The 27,450-nt window shown below is 35.1% G+C and overlaps 1 protein-coding gene across 1 annotated transcript in view; it reads right to left on the bottom strand.

Annotated features, from left to right (window-relative positions):
- Positions 1-1,683: 1,683 nt before the first annotated feature.
- TUSC3 (tumor suppressor candidate 3) overlaps positions 1,684-27,450 on the bottom strand; it is a 123,415-nt gene continuing 97,648 nt past the window's right edge. The window contains exons 7-10 of the mRNA XM_014945492.1: positions 24,276-24,339; positions 12,897-12,971; positions 10,463-10,553; positions 1,684-1,968 (exon numbers count right to left, since the gene is read on the bottom strand). Coding sequence (XP_014800978.1) covers positions 1,953-1,968; positions 10,463-10,553; positions 12,897-12,971; positions 24,276-24,339 — 246 coding nt within the window. The 3' untranslated portion in view covers positions 1,684-1,952. The remainder of the gene's footprint in view (positions 1,969-10,462; positions 10,554-12,896; positions 12,972-24,275; positions 24,340-27,450) is intronic.

Genomic DNA, 27,450 nt, shown 5'->3' with positions numbered 1-27,450 from the left:
ATTTGGCTTCTCCATCACAGTCTCTGTTGGTGGGTGCCCCTTCTTTGTCATCAGCTCTCCCACTAATTCCCTGCCTGGTACCTGCTTTTGATGTCTTTAAAGAATTCTATGCTACCACCATAAGCATCATCTTCAGATCATTTTTTTTTAGACCTGTTATGTGTACAGTTGACCTGGTCTAGTGGGAGGTGTCCCTGCCCATGGCAGAGGGCTTGGGACTCCATGATCTTTAAGGTCCCTTCCAACCCAAACCATTCTATGGTTCTGTGACCGATGAGGTGCTGTGAGTTTTCCTGTTCCCCTTGCCAGCATTCAAAACACAGAGCTCCCTCCAAGTAACTTTCCTGTTGAGCCACGTAAATATTTGTGTACTTCTTTTTGAGTTGTGCCACATCTTTTACTTGGGCTTCTAATACACTATTTAGCAGGCCCCCAGGCTGGTTGTAGGCATCTTGCTATTTGGACTGTTCTTTTTTTTGGTTGTTTTTTTTGTTTTTTTTTTTTTTTTTTTTGATGATCTCGGAGGTCCCTTCCAACCACTAAGATTTTGTGATTCTGTGATTCCCTAGAGCCTTGGGGTGGACCACCATGAGCGACGTGTTCAACTCGAAGTTTGTTTTTTTTTTTTTTTTTTTTTTTTTTTTTTTTTTTTTTTTTTTTTTCCTGTTTATTAACTGCCTTTATTTCTACATTGCTCCAACTCATCAGTTCAGATTTCACTTTGTCCTGTCTTGGAACAGTATTAACCTTGCTGTAGTATGGTTACTGTTAGACAGTAGCTCTCCAATGAATAACTCTTATGCTAGTACCCATGCACTACTGAACTGCTGCTTTTGATTTATTATTTGAGATCTACTAGTTTTTCCAGGAGGAAGTCATGCATCACTGGAACTCTTTACCTCATCACATGCTGAAATACTTAATCTCATTAGGTTGTGGTCTTTAGATCTCTCACTAGAATACACTATGGAGGCATATGAAAAGGTTTATGAGCAATTCATATAATATGAGATGCGAGCAGCTACAAAACCAACATTTTTAAATGGCATTACGAATTCCTGCATAAGCTTTTCACAAAGCTGGGTGAACATAGAAAACTGGCAACAGCTGTAACTCCTGTTCCAGCAGACTCATCTATATTGTTTTATAAATATTATTTGCAATAGTACATTCCTCCTGCTGCTACTTAAGAAAAAAGGGTGTTGTAGATTACAAAATATTGTTGCCCCCACCCTCCCACTTTTCCACCAGAGTCAGTTAAAACGATCTAAGTTCTGACTGATCTAAGCCTTCTTCCATGATTCCACAAACCACTTTGAATTGATTCCTTTGGCATGAGAGAGAGGAACTGGCAATGCTTTTACTCTAAATACTAATGAGCCAGGACATAAAGAAACTCAGGATGAACATACATAGAATGCAATTTTGTATTATTGGCTCAACACATCTGAGATGACCAGAAACTACATATACATAAACAGTTTCAAAGCAAAGTGATGGCAAGGTCCATGTAGTCATTAGTTTTCACCATGGTATTTGTCTTAATAGTACTTAAAGAACCAATGATATTTTGTTCAGTTCTCAAAGACCTCTCTAAACCTTGTAACAAACTTCAGGTGAAAAGTCGTGGCAAGATCCTTTGGATTCATGTACTAAAGTTAATGAAGAAGCCTTAAACAGAAGTCCATTATAATGAAATTTATTTAAATTCTTGAGCACACTATATTCATAGTTCTTAGCACTTCCAAATGAGGTGATTAATGTATGTTTCTATAAATTACGCATTCATTGCATAAAACTGCATTCGTTTCTCTAGCAGCATACTATATAAATTATCACAAAAACAGATGAACCAACAAAAGATTCTTGAATACATGTAACATTGGTGGGCAGATAATATCAGTTATAGCTTATCTTCATGGTAAGCAGCTCTAAATGAATCCCACTTGAATTCATTTAATTAAGAAGCTGAAAAGAAAGAAAACATGATTAAATGCTGAAAAATGCATATAAAACATAGCATCACGATTATTTGAAAAGAATAAACAAGGACTTCAAAACATTCATTTGAAAAGTCATTTGACATTTGTGTAATAATCTCTTAAGTTTTTATATCCCATTTAGTAATTACTAAGCAAGCATGAAAGTTATCAAATAAAACTTGAGTGACTGAAACTCAATTTGTCTATTTAAAAAAATTAAAAAGCAAAGTGCACTCCAAACATCTGTTCTTTTTAATCAAGTTCTGCATCTGCTCTTACTACTTATAGTGAGAACTACCTCTCCCAGAAGATGTTTCAGATTTATTTAAAACATTCTTCCTTTACTGCTGAACTCGCCCTATATTGGGGTGGGTACAGAGGACCTGGCAAGGCTCTGTGGGGTTGCTAGGTCTTAAATTGTTAATATTTGAATAAATTAAGAAGTTGCAGATGACATTGCTGTTTTGTTACCCCTGGAACAAAACTTAGTATTTTTAAAAAAGTAGATATATATTGTGTGTCACAGCTTTCTAAGTACTTTACCAAAGAAGAGGTATCTCATGAACTGGAAAATGGGAACCCAGAGAGAAAGACTTGTGCATGACTATAGACTGAGCTAACTGTACAAAACCAAAACCAATGAACTACTGAATGGAAGGGCTTCTTCACGACCTTTAGCTTTGCATGAAAGATCTTTCATCTCCTTATAGATACGCAGCATGCTCTAGCATACATGTGTTGTAGTAGTTCCATCAGTTTTCCATTGATGGTGTAATTAATTAATCATTACAAAACATAAATACAAGTGCCATAAGCTTAAAGACTGTACCAGCATAAAGATGTTCCCTGCTGTAACAAGTTGACAAGCTCATTAGGCAAGACATACAAACCAAGGCAAAACAGATGGCTACTGCCTGGGTGCTGGAGGGTGAAGTGATTGTTGAAAGGGAAAAGCAAGCAAGAACAACGGCATGAAGAGGTGAATTGTAGGGTGCTGAGTGGAGAAGAGACTGCTGAGCACATCAGCCTGAAAAAGATAACCCAGATCTAGGGCAGCTGTATAAGGTGATGTATAGGAAAGAAGAAACCAAAAGAAGAGAAGAGAAAGGAGAGAACTGGTACTGAAAAAGTGTCTGGGAAAGAGTGGGAAGGGATGAAGGTTACAATAATCAGGCCGGTGGCATTGATAGTCCCAGGAAGGGTAAAAGGCTGAATGATATAAAAGTAGGAAATAGAAATATGGCAGTGTTTTGGTTAAATATGCCACTATCATATCTATTGTTCCTTACTTTCTGCCTGCAAGCAAACTGCATCTTTAGCACTAAGAGACATGATATAGAATAGAATGTAAACACTGAAAGTTATATGGAAGTTGTAAAACAAGTTTAAGAAGCTAGATACACAAAGAAGAAAAAAGCCTAAGGCAGAAACCCACGAAAAGCCAAAACACCATAAAAAAATCATAAACTAGAGAGCAGCCAAAAAGAAGGGGATGGGGGGGAAAGGGCTTCTGAAAAATCTAGAATAACAAATTGGACAACATCTGTTGGGGTAGATCCGCAAAAAGAAAAAAGAAACAAAAGAAACCATGTCCCCTTGCGCAAAGTAGGAGAAAACAGAACAGGAGAGGACAGGCAAACTGTGCCCTTCCAGACAGTAACTAACTGGAAATGGATAGAATAGGTAGGAGTAAATGGTAAATTATAAGAGTTAAAGGAAAGCCATAAGCCATAGCAAAAAGAGCCGTGCTTAATGGTGGCAATCGCAGAAGACAGGTCCTGCCCATAGAAGAGCATGCACACTGTTTGCCAGAGGAAGAAGCACACCCTTCTTAAGAGATCTGCTACGGGGCCAGACACCTGGTATTCAGACCTTCTGTTCTTTAAAGAACTAGAATCTGGCCCTGAATGTGGACATTTTGCACCGAGAGGAACGTGGAGGTCTGTGGATATTTATGAATTCAGCATGTTCTTGGATGAGCAGAGAGACTGAGCTGCTCTGCCTTCCATCTCAACGGGCAGCTGCTTCCTGGAGAACACGGTGCCCAGCCACGTCAAGAGTAGTAGTACATAAAATGTTAAATTTAAGATGCTTTGTTTTGACAACTGTGTATTATTGTTTTCCTGTCTTTAAAAATAATCCTAATTTCTGCCATTTTGAAGAAAGTAACCTATTTTGCTGAGCACTACAGACCTGGATGTGAATCTTGGTGTTTACCAGGAGTGGATTTACCAGTTCATAAACTTTAGGTGAATCGATTTAATTGTGCATGAAGTCAACATGAAGCAGCTGAACATTTGTTAGTAGTGCTCATGTTTATTAATAAACTTAATTTTATATGTTTGCAAATACTATTTGTTCGCCTTACTAATATTTTACTGGTATAATTCCAAGAAATAACTATTCCATTTCATTCACTTGCATGTAATTTCAATTGCTCGATATTATACAGGATTTCTTTACTGAAACTAATTTAATGACAGGGAGGGTAGGCACCTCTTATATGGTGTATATAGTGAATGCAAGGAATTCTCAAGCTCTGGGGCATCTTACAATTTGTCTGTTCTTGTTGCATTGACTCTTTTTCTCTAAGCAATGAATGAATACTTCACGTCTGACTTAACATTTATGTTTTTTTGATGAACATAAGGCATCTTTTATTTATCGTGCTTTCTTGCAGCTTAGTTCATTTTCTCTGCTGATCAATACAGAATATGTATTTTTCCATTCCACCAATACATAGCTCTAAAGGCTGATTATTTTTGATGCTTTAACTAAATACTCTTCACATTACTATTTTCAATAATACCCAAATACAATGGCTATAAAGGATAATCTGAAAATGAAACACTCAACTGCAGTTACCAAAAAATTATTTTAAAAGCTACTTAATGAAAGCTAGTTAATGAAACCTTATATGAAAACTGAATTTTCAGGTGTTCACATCATTTAAATTCAGATTAAAACAACAGCAAATGTACACCTGAAAGGACAATTGGAAGTGTCAAAGACAATGACACTGTGCTAAAAGTTTCATCCAGAAAACAAAGCAGAAAAGACAACACAGAGCAGTTAATAAGTTTCAACCAAAGCTAAAAAAAAAGATAAAACAGTGGATAAGACTTTTGTCTGTCTGAAACAGTGTGACAAATATTTACATTCCTAACATTCCCAGTAACACACTACTGTGCTAGTGTACTGATCTCTTCTGTTTTGTTCTTACCATCATTCCTCTATCTTTTTAATATTCTGTGTACTTTTTGGACAGTAACTGCCTAAAGTGAGGTTTCCAGAGAACCCTCCAAGCTCTTTCCTGACTAGCAAAGCTAACTTAGAATTCATGCTTTTGGTTTATAGTTAAGAATAGTCTCTCTGTCATTCCCATGTGTATTAGCTGAGACTGTTGATATAATGAAATTTTATTGCTCAATCACTGACTGTCTGATGCTTAATATATCACTTATTCACTTTAAATACTGAGGTGAGAAGGCTTCCAAAAAAGATTCTCTTGGATATATCAACACTTTTGTCTTATCCAGAAAGCATTATAAAGATGAAAATGCTCTACAGTGTAAAATAAAATTATTGCATTATCTTTCAATAGTTAATGACAGCAATTAAAATGAAAGTTTTAGCAAAAAAAATTTCATCGAGTTCCCATAAAAAAGGTGGATTAGTACAGGCATGAAAAAAGCCCTGCCATGGTAAAAATGGCTCTAGCAGAGAGATTTGTTACATGCTGGCTCATCCATCACAATTGTGTTCAGTCAGTAAGTAACCTTCATAACGACCTCCATTTTGCATCACCTCTTCCATTCCAACACTTTACTGTATAAGGCTATTTTACCAGCTTATTAATTAAACCATTTTTTCCCCAATCCTAGCCTTCAGAAGAAAATTCTGTGAACAGAAGAACTAAAAACTTAATAGGAAAATGTCTGAAATGGATGAAAAAAATGCAAACAAAATGTTGCTCTCCCTTCCTACATACATGCCCTCTAAAGAGCACACTTTTAGACCTGTGCTGTTATCTAGCACTCCTCTGGACACTTGTCTGTTTGTCACAGAAATTAACAATGACAATGGCATTACCAGGGTCAAAGAAATAACAGCATTCCCAGTGCTTTTATTTATGCACACTAGAAAAGGAAATAACAGTCTTTCTGCAGTTTTTGACTCCTGCGTTATGTTTATTCACCTCTGTTTTGATTTATTTTCGCTACATGGAGGTCACTGGAAAGAAAGAGGATGAACAGCAGGTTGTGTTATTGTTTCAATTTTTAATCGATGCATACTGTTTCGCAGAGGACTTATTTGGTTGTTCAGTGCCAGAGAACAGAAACAATTTAGTATATTTGACTTTTTTTTGTTTAAGTAGGACAGTGAAGTTGATGCTTGAGATTGTGCATATAACATTAAAACAATTTCAGTTCTCTTTAACTGTTGCTTTAGGCATGCCAACATAAATATTCTTGCTTTTTTTCTGATAGATTATTAGTATGCGTTGTTGTCAGTATTGTTAAAGGAAAGCTTTCCTAGCCTGAGGACAATTTATCACATAAAGACTGAGAGTTTCAAGGTGAAATCTACAACCAGTGAAAGTAAAAAGACAGACATATTTCACATCTTAAGATATATCTACGCTGGGATCCATTGATGAGACACAGAACTCCTTGAAAGATCCCATGGAATTCAGACAAAAAGATTAATGCATATCGGCATGTATGACTGAACTTAAAATGCAGGACATGAAAGTAAAGGCAGAAAGAGAAAATAACAGAGTTTATATACTTGGCCCTCCTTAGTGTTCCACACATCCACTTAATTAAATTTTTAAGAAATATGCACATAAACCAAAAAGGCTTCTCTGAAGAAACACTATGGCATTGTCATGAAGATGCCACGGTTGAGATCACTGAAGTGTCAAAGAATCAATAGTATGTTTATTTACAATAACACAACAGGAAATGGGGTCAGAGCTCCCCAATGGACTGACAGAAACCTGAAAGATTTTACACTGGAAAGGAATAGTATGTTTATTTACAATAACACAACAGAAATAACACAACAGCTCCCCAAGGGACTGACAGAAATCTGAAAGATTTTACACTGGAAAGAACCATATAAGTAAATTACACATTTGGGAAACCAGCAAATGAAATTTGGTAATAGCAAAGCAAAAGGATCAGTTCTCATGATGGCTTCCAGTAATTTTGCATTGACTGAGGATTTAAGATTGAATGATTAATTTATTCCCAAAACACGAAGAATCTAAGACAGTCCAGGTAAACCTGTAAAATCTGGCTTAATCTGCAGAAGCAGCAGGATTACAAAAAACCCAAAGAAAACTGCATACCACTTAGCCAGCTATTAAATGTTTCTCAGGTACTTATGCATCCACAGGGTTCATTCTTTTTTACATTTTCTTGATGGTTACTACTGATTACTAAGTTACAATATTGAATCTACTTAGCTCCTTACGACGGAATTTGGTTTACGGATCTAATAATTCCTCCATAGTAACAACATGATGCAGCACTATCTCATTTTAACAGGATTGTGATGAATCATTCTTTTCAGCACTATCCTGGATTTCTTTTATGTCTTTCTTCACTAGCTTTAGCATACTAACAGGTGCACTTTTTTCCCCACATGCATTGCATATCAAATTAAATTTCTTGAACTTAAACTTTTAATAGAATTCAGAATTTCTCTTCCTGTTTCCCTCCCCACCCCTCCGTTCTCGATGTCCTTTATTCTTAGCATGGGTACTAACAGAGGAGTAGATAGGGCTCCAACTTCTGCTAGATATTCCAAAGAAAAGATGTCTGATATTTCACTAAATACAGGTTCAATTGCGGGGGGAGGAAAGAAATATAATCCAACCCACCCAAAATTTACAGCAAACAGATTAGCAAGAAAAGAGGGAAAACCCCCTGCATTACTTAAATTAAGATTCTTAAAGCTTACAATTAAGCCAGATATGTAGCAGACCTGAGCAATTAGGTCTGCAATAGCATCAGAGGTAATGTGTAGGCATTGTCAACTCAAAGAGCGCAGTCATATTCTCAAGGCACTGCTTAACCTCAGACATCCAAAGTATCATCCAACAGTCAAAGAACCCGAGTACAAACATCCACAGAAGCCATGCAAGTTCTGGAAATTGGCACAGTCATATAAGCATGTTGTTAACAGGTGATAAGAACATTCCTAAGATGAAAGAACTAAAAATGAAACTAGTACAACTGTCAGGTTTTCTTTAGTAGCTGTTAGATTGTATGGCAAGAAACACAACAGCAACAGTATTTTTCATTTTAGTAAACTTGTTATGAGAAAATGCAAGTCAGCTCAGTTCATGAGTTGACAATCTTTGGCAGTGCTTCTCAAGTGAGTTTATGAGCTACAGATCAAGCTCATAATTTCTTCTTTTAAGTTTAACACTTAAGCACTTAATGAGAAGTAAGAATATTTCACACTTGGGAAAACTGGATCCTGTCTTTCACCCCAAGTCAGTTGAGCTAGAAGGTGGGTATACTCCAGAGAGGATGCTGAAAGGGTGTACATACATTCCCAGATGGCAAACTACTAACTCCATACTGTCAAAATCTTGCAATATAATATTCTTGGGCCCTTTACAGACCTCTTTCCTTAGCAGAAATGAGTAAAAAACAGGAGCACAGCTTCTGTGCATATCGCAAGGGGAAGAGTTTCCTTGTCTTGATTTTGATGTTATTAAATGCTAAAATTAATCTAAGGTGATTTAAACTAAATGTCAATTAATCTGCATAAAGAGAGCAAGCTCAGTAAACAGAAAATAGTTCTAAAGTCTTGCAGCAAAATCTAATAGAAAAATTTTCTGTATTAGCTCAAATGTTAGAGTTAAGTTGACTTTGCAAGGCTGAATCCTTACTAGTGGAACACAATACAGAATATAAAGCTGGCTGCTGTGCTAATCACAAGACCTAGTCATAGATATCGACACTAAGTATCTGAGAAAAACTGTAGTATGCCTCATGTGATTCATGAACAGTGGCTGTAAACATGATAGAACTGTTAATATTAATAGATGCAGTTCTTTCATTCCCTAATTACTTTAAAATGTAACTTTCTGAATCTGTTGTACTAATGTTTCCCTTAGGTATGTATTAGTGACAGTTCATCATGCCAGATCTTTCAGAAAATGTGACTATATCTACATTGCGACACACACGTCATCCACTTACTCTTTCATACAGGGTAACAGTCATGTAGACTGTCAAGGATTATTATTCCAGTTTATAGAAATCGATTTCATGGGAAATAAGGAAAAGCTCATCTTTTTAAATGCACTGTGGCCAACTAGAGGGAGAAAAACAGCACTCATTTATTATTGCTATTGTAAAGCCTTGCATAGCGTGTTAAGATTTTGTTAACTGTATACATATGTATTTGTATACAGATGCATATAAGTATAGATCTCTACAGGAAAAAAAAAAAAAAAAAGTTAAAAAGGAGCAAAGACTGAAGCAATGGGAAGAACAGGACAGTTTCAAATAGCATCAAAAGTCAATGGACCAAAATTGTTAGTCCTTGAGAATAGAACAACAGGAAAAGGACTCTTCCCTATTGAAAATATTTCACCTTCCTCCAAAACAGCTTTGGGAGAGAAAAATCAACAGGTCTCTGTTTTATTCCACAAACTTGATGACTTGGGAAATGTCACTGTATTGCTTTTACCTCAGTAGCCTGGTCCATCATTACTATAGTACTGAAGATTTGCTTAACTGCACCTTTCCTTTTCCTCTAGCTCGGCTTCTTCATGTATATCTGAAAATGGTACCAGGGTCACAAGAAAATGCTATGGGCCAACAGTTCCTGACAGGCTACTAAAAATGTACATAAAACAGATCAGAAAGATGACATGAATCAGAATTCTAGACTACCTCTGTAGGTGACCTCCCACCTGAAAGCATCTACCTACAAAAGACAAGAACTGTATTTTCTTTACTATTTTTCTGCTGTTTAATTGACAGTTGTATATATAATTAAGAGTATAACCCTTTCTTTCCTCTCTGGTGTGGTTGATAAAAGAAGAAGGTACTTTTAGGGATAAATCGTAGCTTAGCACTGTACACTGGTTTGGTGGTTTTGTGCCTTGTCTTATGTACATCTTAGTTATGAAGATACACAAAGAAATATCTAATAAAGGTTTATAAACTCAAGCACACATTTTCTTCTGCATTTTTCAAGGGGCACCGTGTATGCCACATGTCTGTGCTCACACCCATTTAACTAGTCTGCTAGATTTCTAGCAGAAATTTAACTAGCCTGTTAGATTTCCACCTCTTTTTGTTTTGCTTGAATTAGTCACCTTTCTTCCTGCTTCTTCCAGCTCCCATAGACTTCAGTGGTAAAAATTTAAGAATAGCTTTCAGGTAAACAATCTTTAACTTTCAGAAATCTATTAAAATCTATAAGATGAGAACTTAGTGAGAGATTACCTGTATGGGTAGCCATGGTATTTGGAGCGGAATATTGACAACAGGAAGCTGAAGAAAAAGACCACCAGACCCAGGCCTACCAGACATATTACTGGAAAGAAAATAACTTTGTTTATTAGCACATAAAAGATTTAAAACTGGAATCTCTACATAGAATATTATTTATGTCAATCATTTATGGAGAATTTTGACACAGTTAAATACAAAAATGCTACTGCCTTGACTACTGATGCCCACTATCTTCTGTCAGGATTTCAAACACAAATGGAAACAATATTTATGGTAATAAAGGAAAAATAACTTGTCAGTGTGAATGTATTTTCAAGAAAAAAGAGCAGCAATTTGCAACTCAAATGTATGTGGGTGCAAACACCTTACTGCTGATAATGGATTTAATAACCCTGTAAATTATACATATCGAGCAATGCAATTTAAGGTATTTGCTTATTCTTTTTAGAAAACAAATTACATTTAGAAAAATATCCCTTGATATTGATCCCATGATCCCAGCACCACGTCTCTAGCCAACCATCTAATGGCTGAATTAACAGCAAAGGCAGTTTAGTAACTACTTTATCTAGTTCTTAGTGGCTAAAACATCTCACTGTTTTAAGTTCCAAGGCTGGTAGCCAAACTACTTTTTACCTGAACTTGATAGCAATATAAATCATTAGGTTTCGAACATAAATAACAATGATGCAGAACCTTCTGATAGCATCCAGATGCAAGCACTTTGAGCGTTTTCAGGCAAAGAATGAATTAGCAACGTAAATGCTTAAATTAACAAATAAAATTTGGAACACCAGTTGGCACGCTGCGTAATAATAGCATAAAATCTTTTTGGTCATGATAGCTCGCTCAATTGCATGCAAATAAATAAAAATAAAAGGTAACACACTACAAGCTGATGCATATAATTGAGATGCAGCTCATCTACATTAGAGAATGTTTTGGTTCTAGTGAACTACTTTGATTTTAAAAGCTTCTCTTCTTATACTATTCACACTCTAGCCAAACCTTTGCTTTTTAATTGCAATATTCATGCTTCAAAAGTGTGCTGGCTTTGAGCAAAGGATGAGCAACCATGAAGCCAGGCAAACTGACAATGTCGCATTTTTTCATTAAATCCGCCCATGTGGAAACTGACATACGTCAATTGAAATATAAAATTTCTGCAGTTATTTCAAGAAAACTAGCGATGTACAAATCTTATAAACACACTTCATTATAAAGAAATCACCACGCACAAATATGATTTCAAAGCATGGATGAATAACTTGCAAAGTGCAAGGCGGGTACATGGAAAGCATTCACGTATTGGCCACAAGCAGAAGAGAGTTTGAATTTGTACTGCAGCCCACTGTCATTTCACTGTGTCCATGTTCACGGACCCAGATCTCAATCATGACCTAAGATCATATTCCAGTTAAACTCATGTCACTGTCTCTTTCATATCAGTATTAAAGCTACATACTGTAAAAATATTCAGAATTAAATTATACATCTATAGCTCAACGAAGAAGACCCTCAAATCAGTATAGAGATCTCTAGCAAACATTCAACCAGCTATTATGAAGAATTATAGGATGCTTTTACAGAAATCAGTTTGCCAGCCCTATCTGCAACAATGTGTATGTCATAGAAGAAGCTAAAGAACTGATCTAGAAAGAAAGGGGAAGCAGCGTAGGAAGTCTGGTATCTTTCAAAGGTAAACACTTTATACGAGAAAAAAAAAAAGTGGCAAGGGATATGAAAAAACACATTATGAAAGGTACAAAGGAAAATGAACATATTTGTTTCAACCTATGTCATACTCAGTAAAAGTTTGTTCGACATAACAGTTAGGAAGTTTAAATCTGGATAAAGTACTCTCATATGCTGTGTTTATGCAACTCATTGCCAAAGAATCCTGCAAATATTCTGAATGACAACAACATTCAGAAAAACATAAAACTTGCACTTCAGGCTAAGAATTTTTAGATGTTACAGATTAGGATATGTGCTGTACTACATCTACTGTTGGCTTTCACCTTCCTCTGGAGACGTGATATTGGCAAAGTGTACCAAGTAAGAGAATTTTCACACTCCTTTGGAAGTTGCCATCTTAATCATCTTAAATGCCTAAATTAATTGTGAAAACAATTCTTTATGTTCTTTACATCGCCTACTTTCAATATAATTCAAGAGCCAAAAAGCATTTATGCAGTACTATGTAGAAGAGATACTTGGCTGAATACGCTTAAAAGATTTTTTTACTGTTAGAACTTCATGTGAATGCAGTTTTATCAACAGAACTTTTATACTCTCCTCCACCTCACAAAATATAAAAATTCTTTTAAGGTAGAGACCTGAAAACTTAATCAGATATTCATTTGTCATTTCTCAAAGTCTTCTAATTGTCTAAACATTCTCTTAGTTATACCAAAAAACTTACTTCTCCTTTTTCCAACATCCCCTTTGGAAGTAGCAGCTTCATTCAGGAGCACCATGCCCATGGTGATAGCAGCATCTGTATCGCCATTGTCAAGGAAAACAGCAGATGTGTGGATACCTCAGAAAGCCACAAAGGTACATCTATAGACTAAAGTTTTCAAATTCATAAAATGAAAGAAAGTGTTTATATAAAAAATTGCATATCACAATCTGTACTGTACCTATACGCTCACCTCTGGCAAAAATGTGTACTAAGATTTTCCTTTGTGCATTCTAGACAAAAAAGGAAAGAAGTTTCAAAAAGCTTTATAGGACAAGTCATCAAGTTTTGTACAGTTACAGAAACAGCCATTCCCCAATATTTTACAATATTCTGTGTATTGGTAGTAAAGGATTTTATAAAATGAAAATTATAAGAACAAGAAATCATGTGGTGTTATTGCACACAATTCATTGGGTATTCGATGCAAACTGAAGCAGTTGGACTGCTTTATCTTCCTTTGCTTTTAGATAAGACATGAGCTCCCTCTTTAGTGTCATATTGCTTAATAGTTTAGCAGAGAAACATCTCAGAGGCAAAGTCCTCAGTCACTTCCAGTGATTTATTGTCTCATTATAACTGTTACAAATGTGAACAAGTACCTAATGATAAAACATTTTAACTAATTTAGCAAGATCTTAAACCATTCACTTAATTGTTTATTTGAAACTGTATCAACAAAAGGGAATGGTTACTACTGTGCATAACATCTGTTCCGAAGAGGAGGCTGAATGCCATACTGCAGCATGAGTGCATCATGGGAGCAAAATCTCACAATTTCAGGAAATACAAACTTCACCAGACTTAACTGATTCTTGAATAAGGTTGGATTTTTAACCATTACTTACCCCAGGGCTAGGTAACAGGAAGACTGCAAACTTTAAGAAATTTGATGTTTCTGTTTACACACAAAGATAATGCACGGGAGATGCTTCAAACATGCTACATCCATAACCAATATCTGTATCCTGTAACATTATACTTGTACTAATCCTATCAATATCCATATTAACATTTTTTGTTAGAAATATCCAAAATTAGACCAAAATGTTCAATGACATCTGAAAATTCAGTTATACGCTTTCAATTAAGCTGACCCTGAGCAAAAGGATTTAGACATGTCAACACTAGCATCATCACACTTCATCAGAGATTAGTAGCCTGATTCACATTTGAGACTTCTAAACTTCATAAACATAGAATGAGAAAAGTCAAATGAAGAATAACAGAATTTCCTGGTTTGAGGTAAAATAGAACCAACTTTTTGTGCCGTAATATTACTTTTAGCCAGGCCTCTTTTAACTCTCTGAAATTGACAGCATATTGAGCAGAAATTGTTGGATCTCAGAGTGTTAAGACCACAGATCAGGATTAACAAAGGGAACGCTGAGGGTGAAAGGAGGCAGATGCCCATCTCACCCAATATGCAACATCAAGGAAATAGAAGTTCTAGCACTACCTCTTTGATGCAGACATCTACCTACTGTCTTAAATTAGACACTCATTAAAAAGACACTAGTAGCCCAAATGGCTTTCTCACACATGCGTGTAAGGAATAATGCATAGGGTCACTCTTACAAATAAATGGTTATATTCAAGTTTTCTAGTAGCTTATTACCGGACTTGACAAAATGTTAAAAAAAAAAAATTCACAAAATATTGGGGAAAAAACCTGACCCTGCAATCCATGAGACTATGTAAATTGGAAGGGAAGGCAAAAATTACTTTCTAAAAATTTTGCCTCTTAAAATTCAGATTCATGAGCATAAGAGACTGGAAACCTCCTGTGCTACTAAACTAGTTTAACTGAGTCACTGGGAAAAAAAAAAACCAGCCCTGAGATGCGAGGGTAACTCACCAGAGCCTCTCAGGTCAGTGCTGCTTTTTGCAGAGGTTTTGGGCTGCTTTCTAAATGGAATTTATTTGCTTGATTATCTCACACGATATTGCACATAACGTGGTCCTTTGCTATTCCCCTTACCTGGTTGCTTCTGAGAAAGAAACAAACCAACCAACCATGCACTAAAAAGCCATTTGGCAGACAACCATTCTGTAACCTAGCTCCTATAATCTTACCAGACCATGAGTTTAATTCACTTTTCTTACCGTCGGGAAGAACAGTCTCACAAAAGTAACTGTTTGCTCCACAACTGAGAATTTTAGATTTGTAACCAGCTGAACTGTGCTGATTTTTTTCCCTCTCTTTTGCAATCTCACATCATTACCCCCAAAGCTTCCCTCACATTGTCACTGGTTTTGCTTCAGTCGTTGCTTTCTAACTTTAGTCCTCATTGTTGAGCTTTCAGCCACACTGGTTGCCTTTTAGCTTCAATGACATCAGCTTCATAACTTCACACTCTAACACTGAGCATTTCACCTGCTCTGTGATGCTGAAGCAAAAATTCAGTCTTACAGAGTTGTGATTTCCAGGCAACCATTAGCTTTTTACCACAGAATATATACCTTAAGTTATTAGTTTTTGCTTCTTCTTCTAACATTGTAGGTTATGTCTTTACATTAGTCTGATATTCTACAAAAGAAAGCAACAGTCCTAGCTCTGAAAATAATATTTTTCAGTACCATATTTCTCTAGCAATGCAGAATGTAAAGTTTTGGCAAGTGGCTACTTGGACAATTATCCATCTGCAAAAAACGAGATGGCATCAGAAGATGTACTAATTTTTTAATTCCTGTTTATCTCCCTCACTATGCATTATGAAACTATTCTTAAAAGATGAGAGAAATGTGGCACTCAGATAAACTATGGCTAGCAAATGTTTTAAATTCAGATGGTCATGTTTTCTGATAAATGTATCCCTCTATAGCAATTTTTTTTTTCTGTGTAAATCCAGTTATGTATTCTCAAATTTGGAATGATTTCACTTTTACATATTAAACTTCTTCTGCTCCTTTTCCCAGCTGGTACATGCTTTTCATAGAAATTGAAAACATATATTATTTAGTTAGTGCTTTTGAAAAGGTTCTGAATGTTTTGATACATGAAGAAAAACAGTTTTAAAGTAGGATGAAAACGACAGTGATCATCAAAATGTGTAAGGTTATTCAGAAAACGATCAGCAGTAACAGAGCATAATATTTAACACTACAAAAATCAAGATGCCGATCAGGAGTATTAACAAAAAACACACTGCTAAGCCCAAAATAAAAACCAACCCAAAAAAGATTGGATCAGTAAAGTCCAGAATGAAAGACACTTCACAAAATGAAAATGCTTACTAGTAAATTCTGGATATTTTTTATTAGCATACTTTAATAGAAAATTTAATAACTGTTAATTCCAGACAGAAAGTCCAAAAGGAAGAAAACCTGATAGTTCATAAGTTTATTAATGTGATATATATATACAGTTTATATCTTTACTCTAAAAATTTAGTCCTAATTAGTAGTGAGTGGAGAATAAAAGAAGGAGAGAAAATAGGTTGGCAAACACTTGGTTACGTTTGTGAAAAATGTTTGGTGGTCTCATTCATATTCTGTTGGATTTCTGCCAAGAGTACAAAATCTGGCATTTCAACCATATAAATGCCAACCAAACTACACCACTTTCCTCTTTGATGCTTTCTCATCATTTTAACAGAGCAAAGAACCAATTTGATACTAATATGGAATCTCCCATAGTGAAAAAGTTTCTTTATTATTCATTTGGTTAGCTTCAGCTTCCATTTATGAGACTGTCTTTCAAATCCAGAGATAATCTGATGGAACTGTCCCTTTTATGATGCTCTTAGACACTGGAGAATGGAAAGGCCATACAAAAGCCTCAGGGGAAGAGAAAGAGTCTGAAGTCTATTTTAATTCAAAAGCATCAAAGTAGCATAAAGATACCTGATTAAGTTTGTGCTAAATCACTAATCAAACATTCAGGGGTTTTCAGCCTAATTTACATCCTAATTATTCATATTGGTATAGTCTTTTAGGATCACCTAAAACTAATTCTTGGGACATCATTTTTATGTTTATTATTTATGACCTTCTGGTTATGTAAATTACATCTGATGGCATTTTAGGGTTAGTCCTGTCCATCTCACAAATTATTGTAGCGTGGTTTGTCAGTTTACCAAATAAATTTTTTTTATAACCTTTATAAAATAAAATTTTATAATTTGTCTCTAACATTTTATTGCTTAGAGACATACAAATTGCAGAAATATACACATCTCCAGAACAGGTAAATGTATAACAGTACTTCAATTTCCCAGTTTTAATGTCCCCAGACATTAAAATCATAGAATTGTCTAGGTTGGAAGGGACCTTTCAGATCATCTAGTCCAACCATCAACCTAACTCTGGTTAAAAAAACATCACTAAACCATGTCACTAAGCACTATGCCAAGCCATCTTTTAAATACTTCCAGGGATGGTGCCTTCAAACACTTCCCCGGGCAGCCCATTCCAAGGCTTAATAACCCTTGATTCAATCACTCCAATGATTGAACAAATTTTTCTTAATAGCTTCATTTCTTAACTTCTAAACACAGATACAATGCCTAAAATAAACTCTATTTGAACTACTTATAAGTATTTATGACGCTACCTCATTTTCTCGCTCTATTATAACACATTATTCCAAATATCTACCTTATTTTCAAACACTTTATTTCAAACACTAGACTTGTTTTAGTATGTTGTCTCATTTGTTAGCTAGCACGCATTTGATCCTTCAGCATCCACATGCACTATCTCTCTCCTTTTCTCTAAGCCCCTATAAATCTTTTTAACAATATCACACATTCTTTTTCTATATCACAAATCATCATCAATATGACTCTAGGCTGGCATTATACTTTCCTTCATTATTAAAAATATGCACAGACTTTTAATAAACACAATTTATCCTTAGCTGAGTGCACTCGAGGACTATTCAATTCAGTAAAAACTGTCTGTGGATCCAAAAGATAAACGTTTAATATTGGATTAAGCTTCTGCATCTTTTAGCCACACAAATATGCTTCTTAACAATTAAAACAACCATTAACATTATTGATTGATGCCTGAAGAAACCTTTAAAAATGCTGTTGTCTTCAGCCTGCTGTCAGTGACTGCCTCTTGGTCTGTGGATTTGCCAAATCAGGTATTTGCCCAGAAATAAAAATGCAGCCATTGCCTGAGCAGCTGACAGCTAAATTTGCTTTGTAGGGGTCCGCACACTTCCACTGGAAAATTTTAGAGCCAGAAATTGAAAATTGTTGAAAATCACTGAACTACAGAGCTGGTAATTTCATACGGAGGACACATGCCGTATTTGAAGGTAACTCACCAAATCCAGTATCATTCAACCAGCTGATGAAAGAGAATTGTGTTGGATGTTGCACTGACAAATGCCCAGCTGTAAATTTAAAGTCCCTGTGTATCTCACTTACATCTAAGAGAATTTAGTATCTTTCTTAAAAGGTCATATTATGAATTATTTTAAGGTGAAGCAGAAGGAGAATGAGGTAACGGAAGGAATCCTTGATTTTTTTTTTAGCTATCATCACTTTATGCTTTGCTACAGCCTCCAGGAGAGCCAGCAGAGCCTACAAGGCGAACAGAGAGTACTGGTAGGTAACACAAGTAAAGAACACAAAACATGAAGTATGTTTTGCTGCTTTGGGCACCAATTTCCGTACTTAATTAAGAAGCATGCTTAAATATGCTATAATTTTCTGCTTTTAGGTCTTTTCCCACTGTGGTGTTCTTCCCTTTTTTATCCTTAAGATCAACCATACAAAAACCTTATCTCACTGCTTTAGTTGCTGTCATGTCTTCCTTTTACATAATCTCTGGGGAACACAATTTAATTCCATTTTGCACGGCTGATAGAGTCTTACCACCGAGAGCTAAATGAGAGTCGTTCTACTGACTTTGCCTCAAAATTTCAGGTTCTTAGGCTCAGTGACTTTGCATGAGCCCGACTGACAGACAGAAAGACATCTCCCATTTAAATTTGTCCTTTTGTTGTTTCCTTACATCAAAGAGGCACTTAATACACTTCATCTAAATTCACTCTGTAGGACAGGAAATGTCTTTCATAATAGGTGTCATTTTAATGCTACAGAAAATTTTGTCTTTTTCTTTGTAACCAATCAGATTTCTTTTTTCTTCTCAATCGACATCTTATATCTACCTACACAGCTGTCACATTAAACTCTGTCTTGGGAATTCATATTAACAAAATGAAAAGCCATTTCCATTTTTACTTAGCTGTGTGAATTTTATCGGCATCAAAGTTAACTAAGTTTAATAGTAATAATGAGAAAGATTATCAGGTTCACGGTAACTGCTAATTCCTGTAATAATGGTTAAGATCTATGTCCTGTACAACAAATGATTTGCTTAACAACTGAAATTCTTTTGATAATGAAAATATTTTCTGTAACTTTTAATCTTACTCTGTATAATAAGGATTTACTGCAACTGCAAAAGAAAAGAAATACGGCACATTACGTTCAGATGTGTTTTATTTCTCAGAGGAACGACATAAATCTTGAAGAAAATAGATGTTCATTAGAAATATTGGTTAGTGTCTACAAAAGGGAGAAACGAAAGACCTGAAGAAATCTTTCAAATTCAACACAGCCTCTCCTACCTTATTGTTCCTTACCTTTATTGTTGTATCTTCACACCCAAAGCCATATTTACAGCTCATTACCACATACTGCAATGACTGTTTGGTTTACAACAGCCAATATACTCTAGCCAATTATATTTAATTACAAAAGTAATACTCATTGTGCAGTTTATTTCACATTGATCCTCTTAGTAAAGGACAGCTACTAATTCTTCAGTTATATCTCTTCTGCATCTATGTCTGCTTAGTAACGCTATCCTCCCTAACTCTAGTAACATTACTTCAATATCCTTGTCTTTAGTTCCTATTCCTTGTCTTGTCAAAAATGTCAAACTACCCTGCACTTTTTTTTTATAAATACCTGATCATTTCTGCTGACTCGATTTCTGTCAGGCAAGGGTTGCAAGAATAGATACTAGCAGCCTGGAACATCTTCTGCATGAGGAAAGAGTAGAATTTTTCAATTTGGAAAGGAGAACAGAAAGAGAAAGCTACAGGGCAAATTCTATAAAGGCCCAAATAGGAGGAAAAAGGGAAGGGGAAAAGAAAGAGAAATTGCTATTCCCCATGACTTATTCAATAAAGTCACACAATACAGTTTAGCGTACAAATTATAGGCTAAAAAACATCATAAAGGAATATGAAAATTCATTGCTTTATAATGTCGTGCCATAATTAATTCAGAAAAGGATTAAGAAGAGAGGAGAAGAATGTATTCATAGGAGATACAGCATTCTGTATGCTAGATCTGGCTCCAAAATCCCTAAATCATTGATTATGGTTGGATGTTTTGTTTTGCACAATTCTTCTCTATTTTCTTAACAGTCTTTGCTGCACTTATACACATGGATGCAAACTGTGGTGATAACTTGAGAAAATGCTAAACTTTATTGTTAAATCATGTGTTTAGATATATGCTCTTTTTATGTGGTATAATTAGATATCTAGCCAAATAGATTGTCTTAACAGGATTCCTCATGTGGACAAAGTTATTCGACTGTGTAAATTATGCAGTCCTACAGTCCTCAGAGATATTCAAACTCTTCAGAAGCAAAAACCTGGCATTACAGGCTGCACAATGCGCAATGTCTAGCATGTTGATAGCTCCACATAAGTTACTGCTTTCATATCCATTTAACAAAAAAAAGATTTCTGTTTAAATAAAATTTTTCCGTGCTCTTATTTGAAATGATTTTTGTTTGTGCACCCTGCAACATTTATTCTACAGCAGACAAACATTCATTTCTGTGATGACTTTTTGATAACCTTTGCACTTCACAGTAAAGTCCCAATATTGATATAATTCCACATAACTGCCAAATTATTATGTGTGTAAATTACACCCAGTTGCTTGAAGCAGTGATTATCAGGCTGATGTGGGAATAGATAGTGTTATATATTACATAAAACTTCCTTCTCAGTTGCAAATGACAACAAGGTTCTGTCGCTCCTGGGAAGGGAATCAAAGTTGTTAAATTTCAAAGAAAACTAAAACCAGATATTTAAAAGACCAGCGTGTTTTTATGGATGATTCAATGCAAACTCAAATTAAATTTCTACCTATTATTCAGTATTACTTTTTCTCTGAAATAAGTATTAAAATATTCCATCCCTACCAAAAAAAAAAGTTGTACCTGCCAGTCTATGGCATGAGCTGTAAAGTAGCATGAATAAAAGCAAGCCTTGCCTTTTGTTTTCCTCCTAATCAACAAAAAAGCTAAAACATTATTTGACCCCACAGAATGTTCCGTTCATTTTTTAATTAAAACATCACTGAAGACTCCACTAATTCTACAAGGCTGGTGAAAAAACCAAAGGGAAACCAAAACCTTATGACAGACAAGGCTGTTATACACAACAGCAGGAGTCATGGGAGGTTCAGACTGGATGTTACCAACAACTGCACTTCTCTAACTGCCCAGAGAGACTATGGAATCCCCACCCACAGAGTTTTCAAAAACTTGCATATGACAAAGACACGAAAGACTAGATTCAGTGCTGGTGATAATGTCCTGATTATGTACCTACAGCTCTGGAAAAAAACAGCGTATCTTTATACGGAAATTATCCAGCAAACAGGGTAGAATCACTATGTAAAAGCAAGTATAGAAATGCAATGGCAATTCACATTTTCTCATCAGAGCTATTAAAAATTCACTTTATAGAGAAACACAGCATTACATTTCAACATCTAGCAAGAAGTGACAAGCTTGTACTTTTTCTTACTACTACAAAGGGAAAAGAATCAGCCAAATGAATAATGTACATTACCAGCATAGTAATGTCTTGTTTTAAAACACAATGCATCTTCTAAACTTTAAGGATAAAGTGAATGTACTACTGTTTACCAATCTGGAATACTTTTTTCTAGTTCCCACATTTCCCATATTTCCTGAATAAACAAATAATAAAGAAGAAAAGAAGCAGCTAATAATTACTACCAACATTGAAAGGATAAAGAAACATTAATTCTTTCATGCATAACTTTTAAAATCTGTCAAGATTTCATGTCACTTTTGAAATTTGTGTGTGAGCAAAAATTCAGCTCAATAGTATTGAACCATGAAATGAAACCTTAGAGAATTCTTTTTGCAAGTGGCAATGAACAACCTCACTGAAAGGATTCTTTCAGCCAGCTGCTTTAATGCAGTTAGCCAACTTCCCAGTTTAAAGGCAGTCTCTGCCAACAAAAAGACATCACTTTCATGTCTGAGTCAGACAAACAAAATATGTCATGAAAAAAAGTTTTGTTTATTTTTAATCTTACCTGGGTTTGGGGTTCACTTTTCCCATTCTCAAGCAGCCAAGAGAATTTGTTCTAAATAACAGATTTGCTTAAATTGTGGCAGTTCGGGAAAAGCAAAAAACATTAAAAAATAAATTGTGGCTATACAAAAGAAAGCATAAAGATGGTACTAATAATATTCATACTATCTGTTATCCAAGAAACTTGTAATCTGAAATATAATAGCTGCCCTCGTGTACTTTTTTAAAAAATGTAGCAATTTTCACTAAACAATAATCTCTGAGTTTTGACTTGGCAGTTTTCAGGTAAAGCTACTTATCTTTAATACCCTCTTCCCGTGAAAAGGAGCCCAAATTTAGAAATAATGAACAAATAAATGTGCTTCCAATACTTTAACAAATACAACATTATTTCGACACATTAATTAGGGTATGATATAAAACCTGGAAACTTGACAAAATCACAGAATGGTGGTGACTGGAAAACACTTCTTGATATCATCTAATCCAACCCTTTTGCTCAAGCAAGCTGCTAAAGCAGGTTGCCCAGACCGTGTCCAGTTGGGTTTTGAATATCTTCACAGATGGAGACTCTATAGCCCCTCTGGGTAACCTGTTCCAGAGTTTAGCCAACCTCACAGTAAGAAGCATCCTCTTGTCTTCAGACTGAATTTCCTGTTTTTTAATTTGAGCCCATTGCCTCTTGTCCTGTCAGAGGGCACTACTAAGAAAGTCTCTCTCCTCCTTCTTCAATTCCTCCTATCAGGTATCTACACACATTGGTAAGATGCCCCTGAGCTTTCTCATCTCCAGGTTAAACAGTCCCAGCTCTCTCAGCCTTTCCTCACATGACAGACGTTCCAGTTCCTTCATCATCTTTGTGGCCCTTCGCTGGACTTGCTCATGAAAGTGAGCATTTTTCTTGTACTGAAGGGCCCAGAACTGGACACTGTATTCCAGTTCAATGGTAAAGATAGCATTTAATATGCAAAATATGATCATAACTTTGAAATTAAATTTGCAATGGCTATCTGTGGAGCAAGTAACGTTTCAGAGGTAGCAAAATTGTTGCCAGGTAAACAAATGTAATGAAGCAAGAAGATATAAGGCTGGTGTTTTCTTTTCAATAGTAAATGCCAAAGATGAAGGTAGATGGGGAAGTCAGAGAGAGGGCAGGATGTAAACCAACAGAATCTCAGGGAGAGAACAAGGGAGTAGCTATGGTCATCAGACTGGGATCTGGCCATTAATTCAAATCAGGAAATGTGAGTTTCATCCTCTTGTTCTCCTTAGAGGAAGGTATCTGTGATGGAATGACTATATTTTAATAGTGGTTAATGGTGACTACTGTTTTCATTTAATAAGCAAAGCTGATTTGAAGCACTGTTGAAAGAAACCAGATGATAGCATATGAGTTTTTCTTGCAGATTACTAAGACATGGTCACAAAAAAATTGACTTAACTTGCTCTGACTCAGTAAGATTGAAAGAGTACAAGTAGGTCTCAGAGTCTTTTTGTGCTGAGATGATGTCACAACAAATGGGAGAGGTCATTTGTTTCAAGAAGAGGTAGTAAACTGTTCAGATTAGGGGAAAAAGTCAAAAGCAAATACAAATCATCTTCATATATGATTAGTAAATTTCAGTATGCTTTCCTTGTCAGTTAAAAGAAATAAAATAATTTTTATCATCAAATTTTTAACTTTTATAACAAAGAGAGAAAAAGAGATAAAAACTAGTTTCTGTTACTTAAAAGATAACACTAAAAGGAAAACCATTAAGGTTAATAACCAGGTATAAAAGTAACAAAACAGATAACAAGGTACATATTAGTGAAAAGCCATGCCAGCTTTACTTGGCAGTAAATAGCAACAATATTGAATATTTATCTAAATGTACAATAAGTAAGCCAAAATACAATACCTGCTCAAAAGTTCAATGATATTCACTGTCAGAGCAATTTTATTTAACAGCACACTGTGTCTCAGCTTCCTTTTTTCTATTCATCACCAGTTTGAAGGATACTCAGCAGAAGAATAATATGCGATTCTGCAACAAACTGAGCCTGACTGCTTCCATGTATGTAACTCTGTAAAATAAAAGTGAAAAACAATCCTCTTTAAAATAAAGGAATCCATTGAAAATGGCACAACTGGATATGTGAGAATCAAAATAAAATCTGTTTTGCAGAAAAAATAGAGACAGTAACAGCTACAAGAGCACAGTTTATGTGTGTATATTGAGTAAAGCGGAGATTAAAAATAGTATATTTAGGTAAAGCACATATGTACAGTGAATGTAATGTTTCATACACGAGTGCGTTATGCTGGACTCTTCTTCACACTCTTGCTAGCATGGAAAAAAAGAACATACATTTATTTGCTCAGGAGATACAATCTTTGAGGAGGAAGGTGATAAAATCAAGGACTTGCCGCAGCACGGTTTATACAAAAGTTAAAACTGAACCTTGCCTTTAAAAAAAAAAAATCATTCCACTTTAGTTTTACTCAGATTGAGTGAAGTTTCTTCATACAAAGTCTATTCCATCTTTCTCCAAGAAGGCACAACTGCGTCCATAAAAAATCTTAATTCATAAAATGTCTTTTTTATATGGAATTGTAGTAAATGCAATCACAGATATTAATACTAAATGCAAACCTAACATTTTCCCCCCTACCCACAATAATTATTCTTAATGTGCTCATTTTGTACCTTATTAAGAACATATAGCTTATTACTCAGAAGTTAGTGTTTGTGGTTAACCAGCTATGATAGCTAAAACAAAGGAAGCATAAAATTGAAGGATTGCAAATACACATAAAACCACAGAGGTTCACTCTCTTCCTCTACTACATCAATTACAAACATTGAGCATACTATCCTATTTGAAACTAAATATATCTATGTTCTTAAAGTATTATTTATATGTGTTCTTTTTAGGCATAGATACAATTTTTACCCCAACTAAATACAAAGGAAAATGCTCATTCCTATTAAGGTAAAAAAATAGAAACTTTTTGCTCTCCTTATGGATTCAGGGTTTTGTTAGTTTATTTTTAACTCATTTTACTCTGAATAGTTCTGCCTGAGTGCTATCCTTATTAAGATTCAGAAAATTCAGATTTGAAATACTCTGATGCTTCAGCATACAAAAGAATGCCTTCACTGCACTGGTTAAATTCTGGTTGATGCACTGTAAAAACATGCAGTTCATAAGATATGACAAAAATTTTCACTCAGTGGAGGGTTATCTACTTTTCAAAATTCAACTACATTATGCTCATTCAAATGACCAATTCAAAGGTAATCCAGGAAAGAACTTAATATCTCTCAAAATTCCATCTCTCAAAGACGACATCGTTTCTCTTTAACAAGATAAAAATCACTGATTTCATAAGAATATCTCATTGCAGCATGATATGACAAGCAGACAATTGGTACTGATTTTTTGCAGGGCTCCTTATAAATCTCACTACAGCTATATATATATACACACACACACATATAAAAAACAATGGAACTAGGCAATAGGAATATTTCACATTAACAAAACTTACTGATGAAGGTCAAATGCTTAATAGATTGTGTACTCTGACTCAGTTGTGACCACGGTCCTTCAAAAAGTGACCCTCTGTCATTATTTCTCATGCAGGTAAAGCAATATATATATGTATATATACACATAGGCATACACATACACTTGCAGGATCTGGATTCAAGCGTGCCTAACAAGCAGTAAATATCTACTTTTGCTTACAATCACAGCACCAAGTTGTAGTTTAAAGCTTACAGTATACTGTATTTGTTAATACAGTATGAACTGAAATAAAAACCATGCCTTTCATCAGAAAAGTGTAGCAAGGTCTAGTAGTAATAGTAAAAACAATTTGGTTATTAAATACTTATATGCATTTATACATAAACATTGCTACTATTTCTCTACACACATACTAAATTGTATAAAGATGCACATTGGGAACTAAAGAAATAAACTCTATGTTGAAAAGACAACATTATCATCACCAATTAATAAAAATGGTCATCATATTTCTAAATTCTCTGCATTCTACAAATGCCTAATGCCTTTGGACTTGTAAAATATTTAGATGAGAGATGTAATTTTTATTGATAGGCTTTATACTTTGTTAGAGTACATTCTTTTGCTCTTTCTCTTTATGGTAGCAATTTAATTCACCATAACACCATTGATGGAACAGAATGCAAAGCATGTACATAAACACACAAACACAGGGACAGTATAGAAAAATCATTGCTTTCTTCAAAATAGTTTACTGATATTAAATTGTTTAGCTTTCATCCCAATGGGGAGGAAGAGTCTCACCTCCAAAAAAATTCCAAACGCTATTGCCTCTGATGACATAAAACTATCCCACACTGGGGAGGAATCACATTTTATGTGGTAGTTTTCATCACCCAGCATAGCAAATTTGTTTAAAAATGTCCCTCAAGTTGGTGTAACTCCTGATTTCACTTGAGAATATCCAATAACTACAAATAATTTTGTTAATGAAACAGGTCAGCTTCGTAACTACCTAGGTCTAAAACCTATACATTAAGGATGTTTTTAAAAGTGTCAGAAAATATGCTCTCAACTCTGAAAATTTCAAGCATGATTTTTCACTAGTTATTCATACTTGAAAAACCGACTGAAAAATTCTCCCTCAATCTGAAGATAAAGTTCACCACAGGTAAACCCAGTTTGCAATTTCAAACATGTAGACTACTTAAAATGGAAAGTTGAAACACCAAAAAGAAAAGATTAAAAGCTACAAAAACTAATTATATTGTCCATTTTCTTTTAATCATATGCTCATATATTCAGTTTTGTCTATCTGATAAGGCAAGTTTTTATATATTACAGCAGCGTTATAGTGATTTGATCTAATCTACTAGCAGCATTGGTATCACAATGATATAACAAGGAAATGGCTATTGGAAAGACATTCTCAATCAGCAATTTTTGCCTGCCTGTTAAATTCCCAAAGTAATTCGTTTTGTTGCATATTGTAAAATATGTATATCTGGTTCAGGATTTTTTCCCTTAAGGATTTTTCAGGAACTGTTTGAGGTGCTTTCAAGGTACGAGCTCCATCACCAGACCAGCCGCTCAAAAGATTGAGTTCTTAAGATGACAAAATCATGAACACAAAGATATTCTCATTATCACCGTTAATTAGGT

The sequence above is a fragment of the Calidris pugnax genome, unplaced genomic scaffold (genome assembly GCF_001431845.1).
Source record: "Calidris pugnax isolate Ruff unplaced genomic scaffold, ASM143184v1 scaffold58, whole genome shotgun sequence".
NCBI lineage: Eukaryota > Metazoa > Chordata > Aves > Charadriiformes > Scolopacidae > Calidris > Calidris pugnax.
Note: the sequence above shows the minus strand (reverse complement) of the source record. Positions and strands in the feature narration are given on the sequence as shown.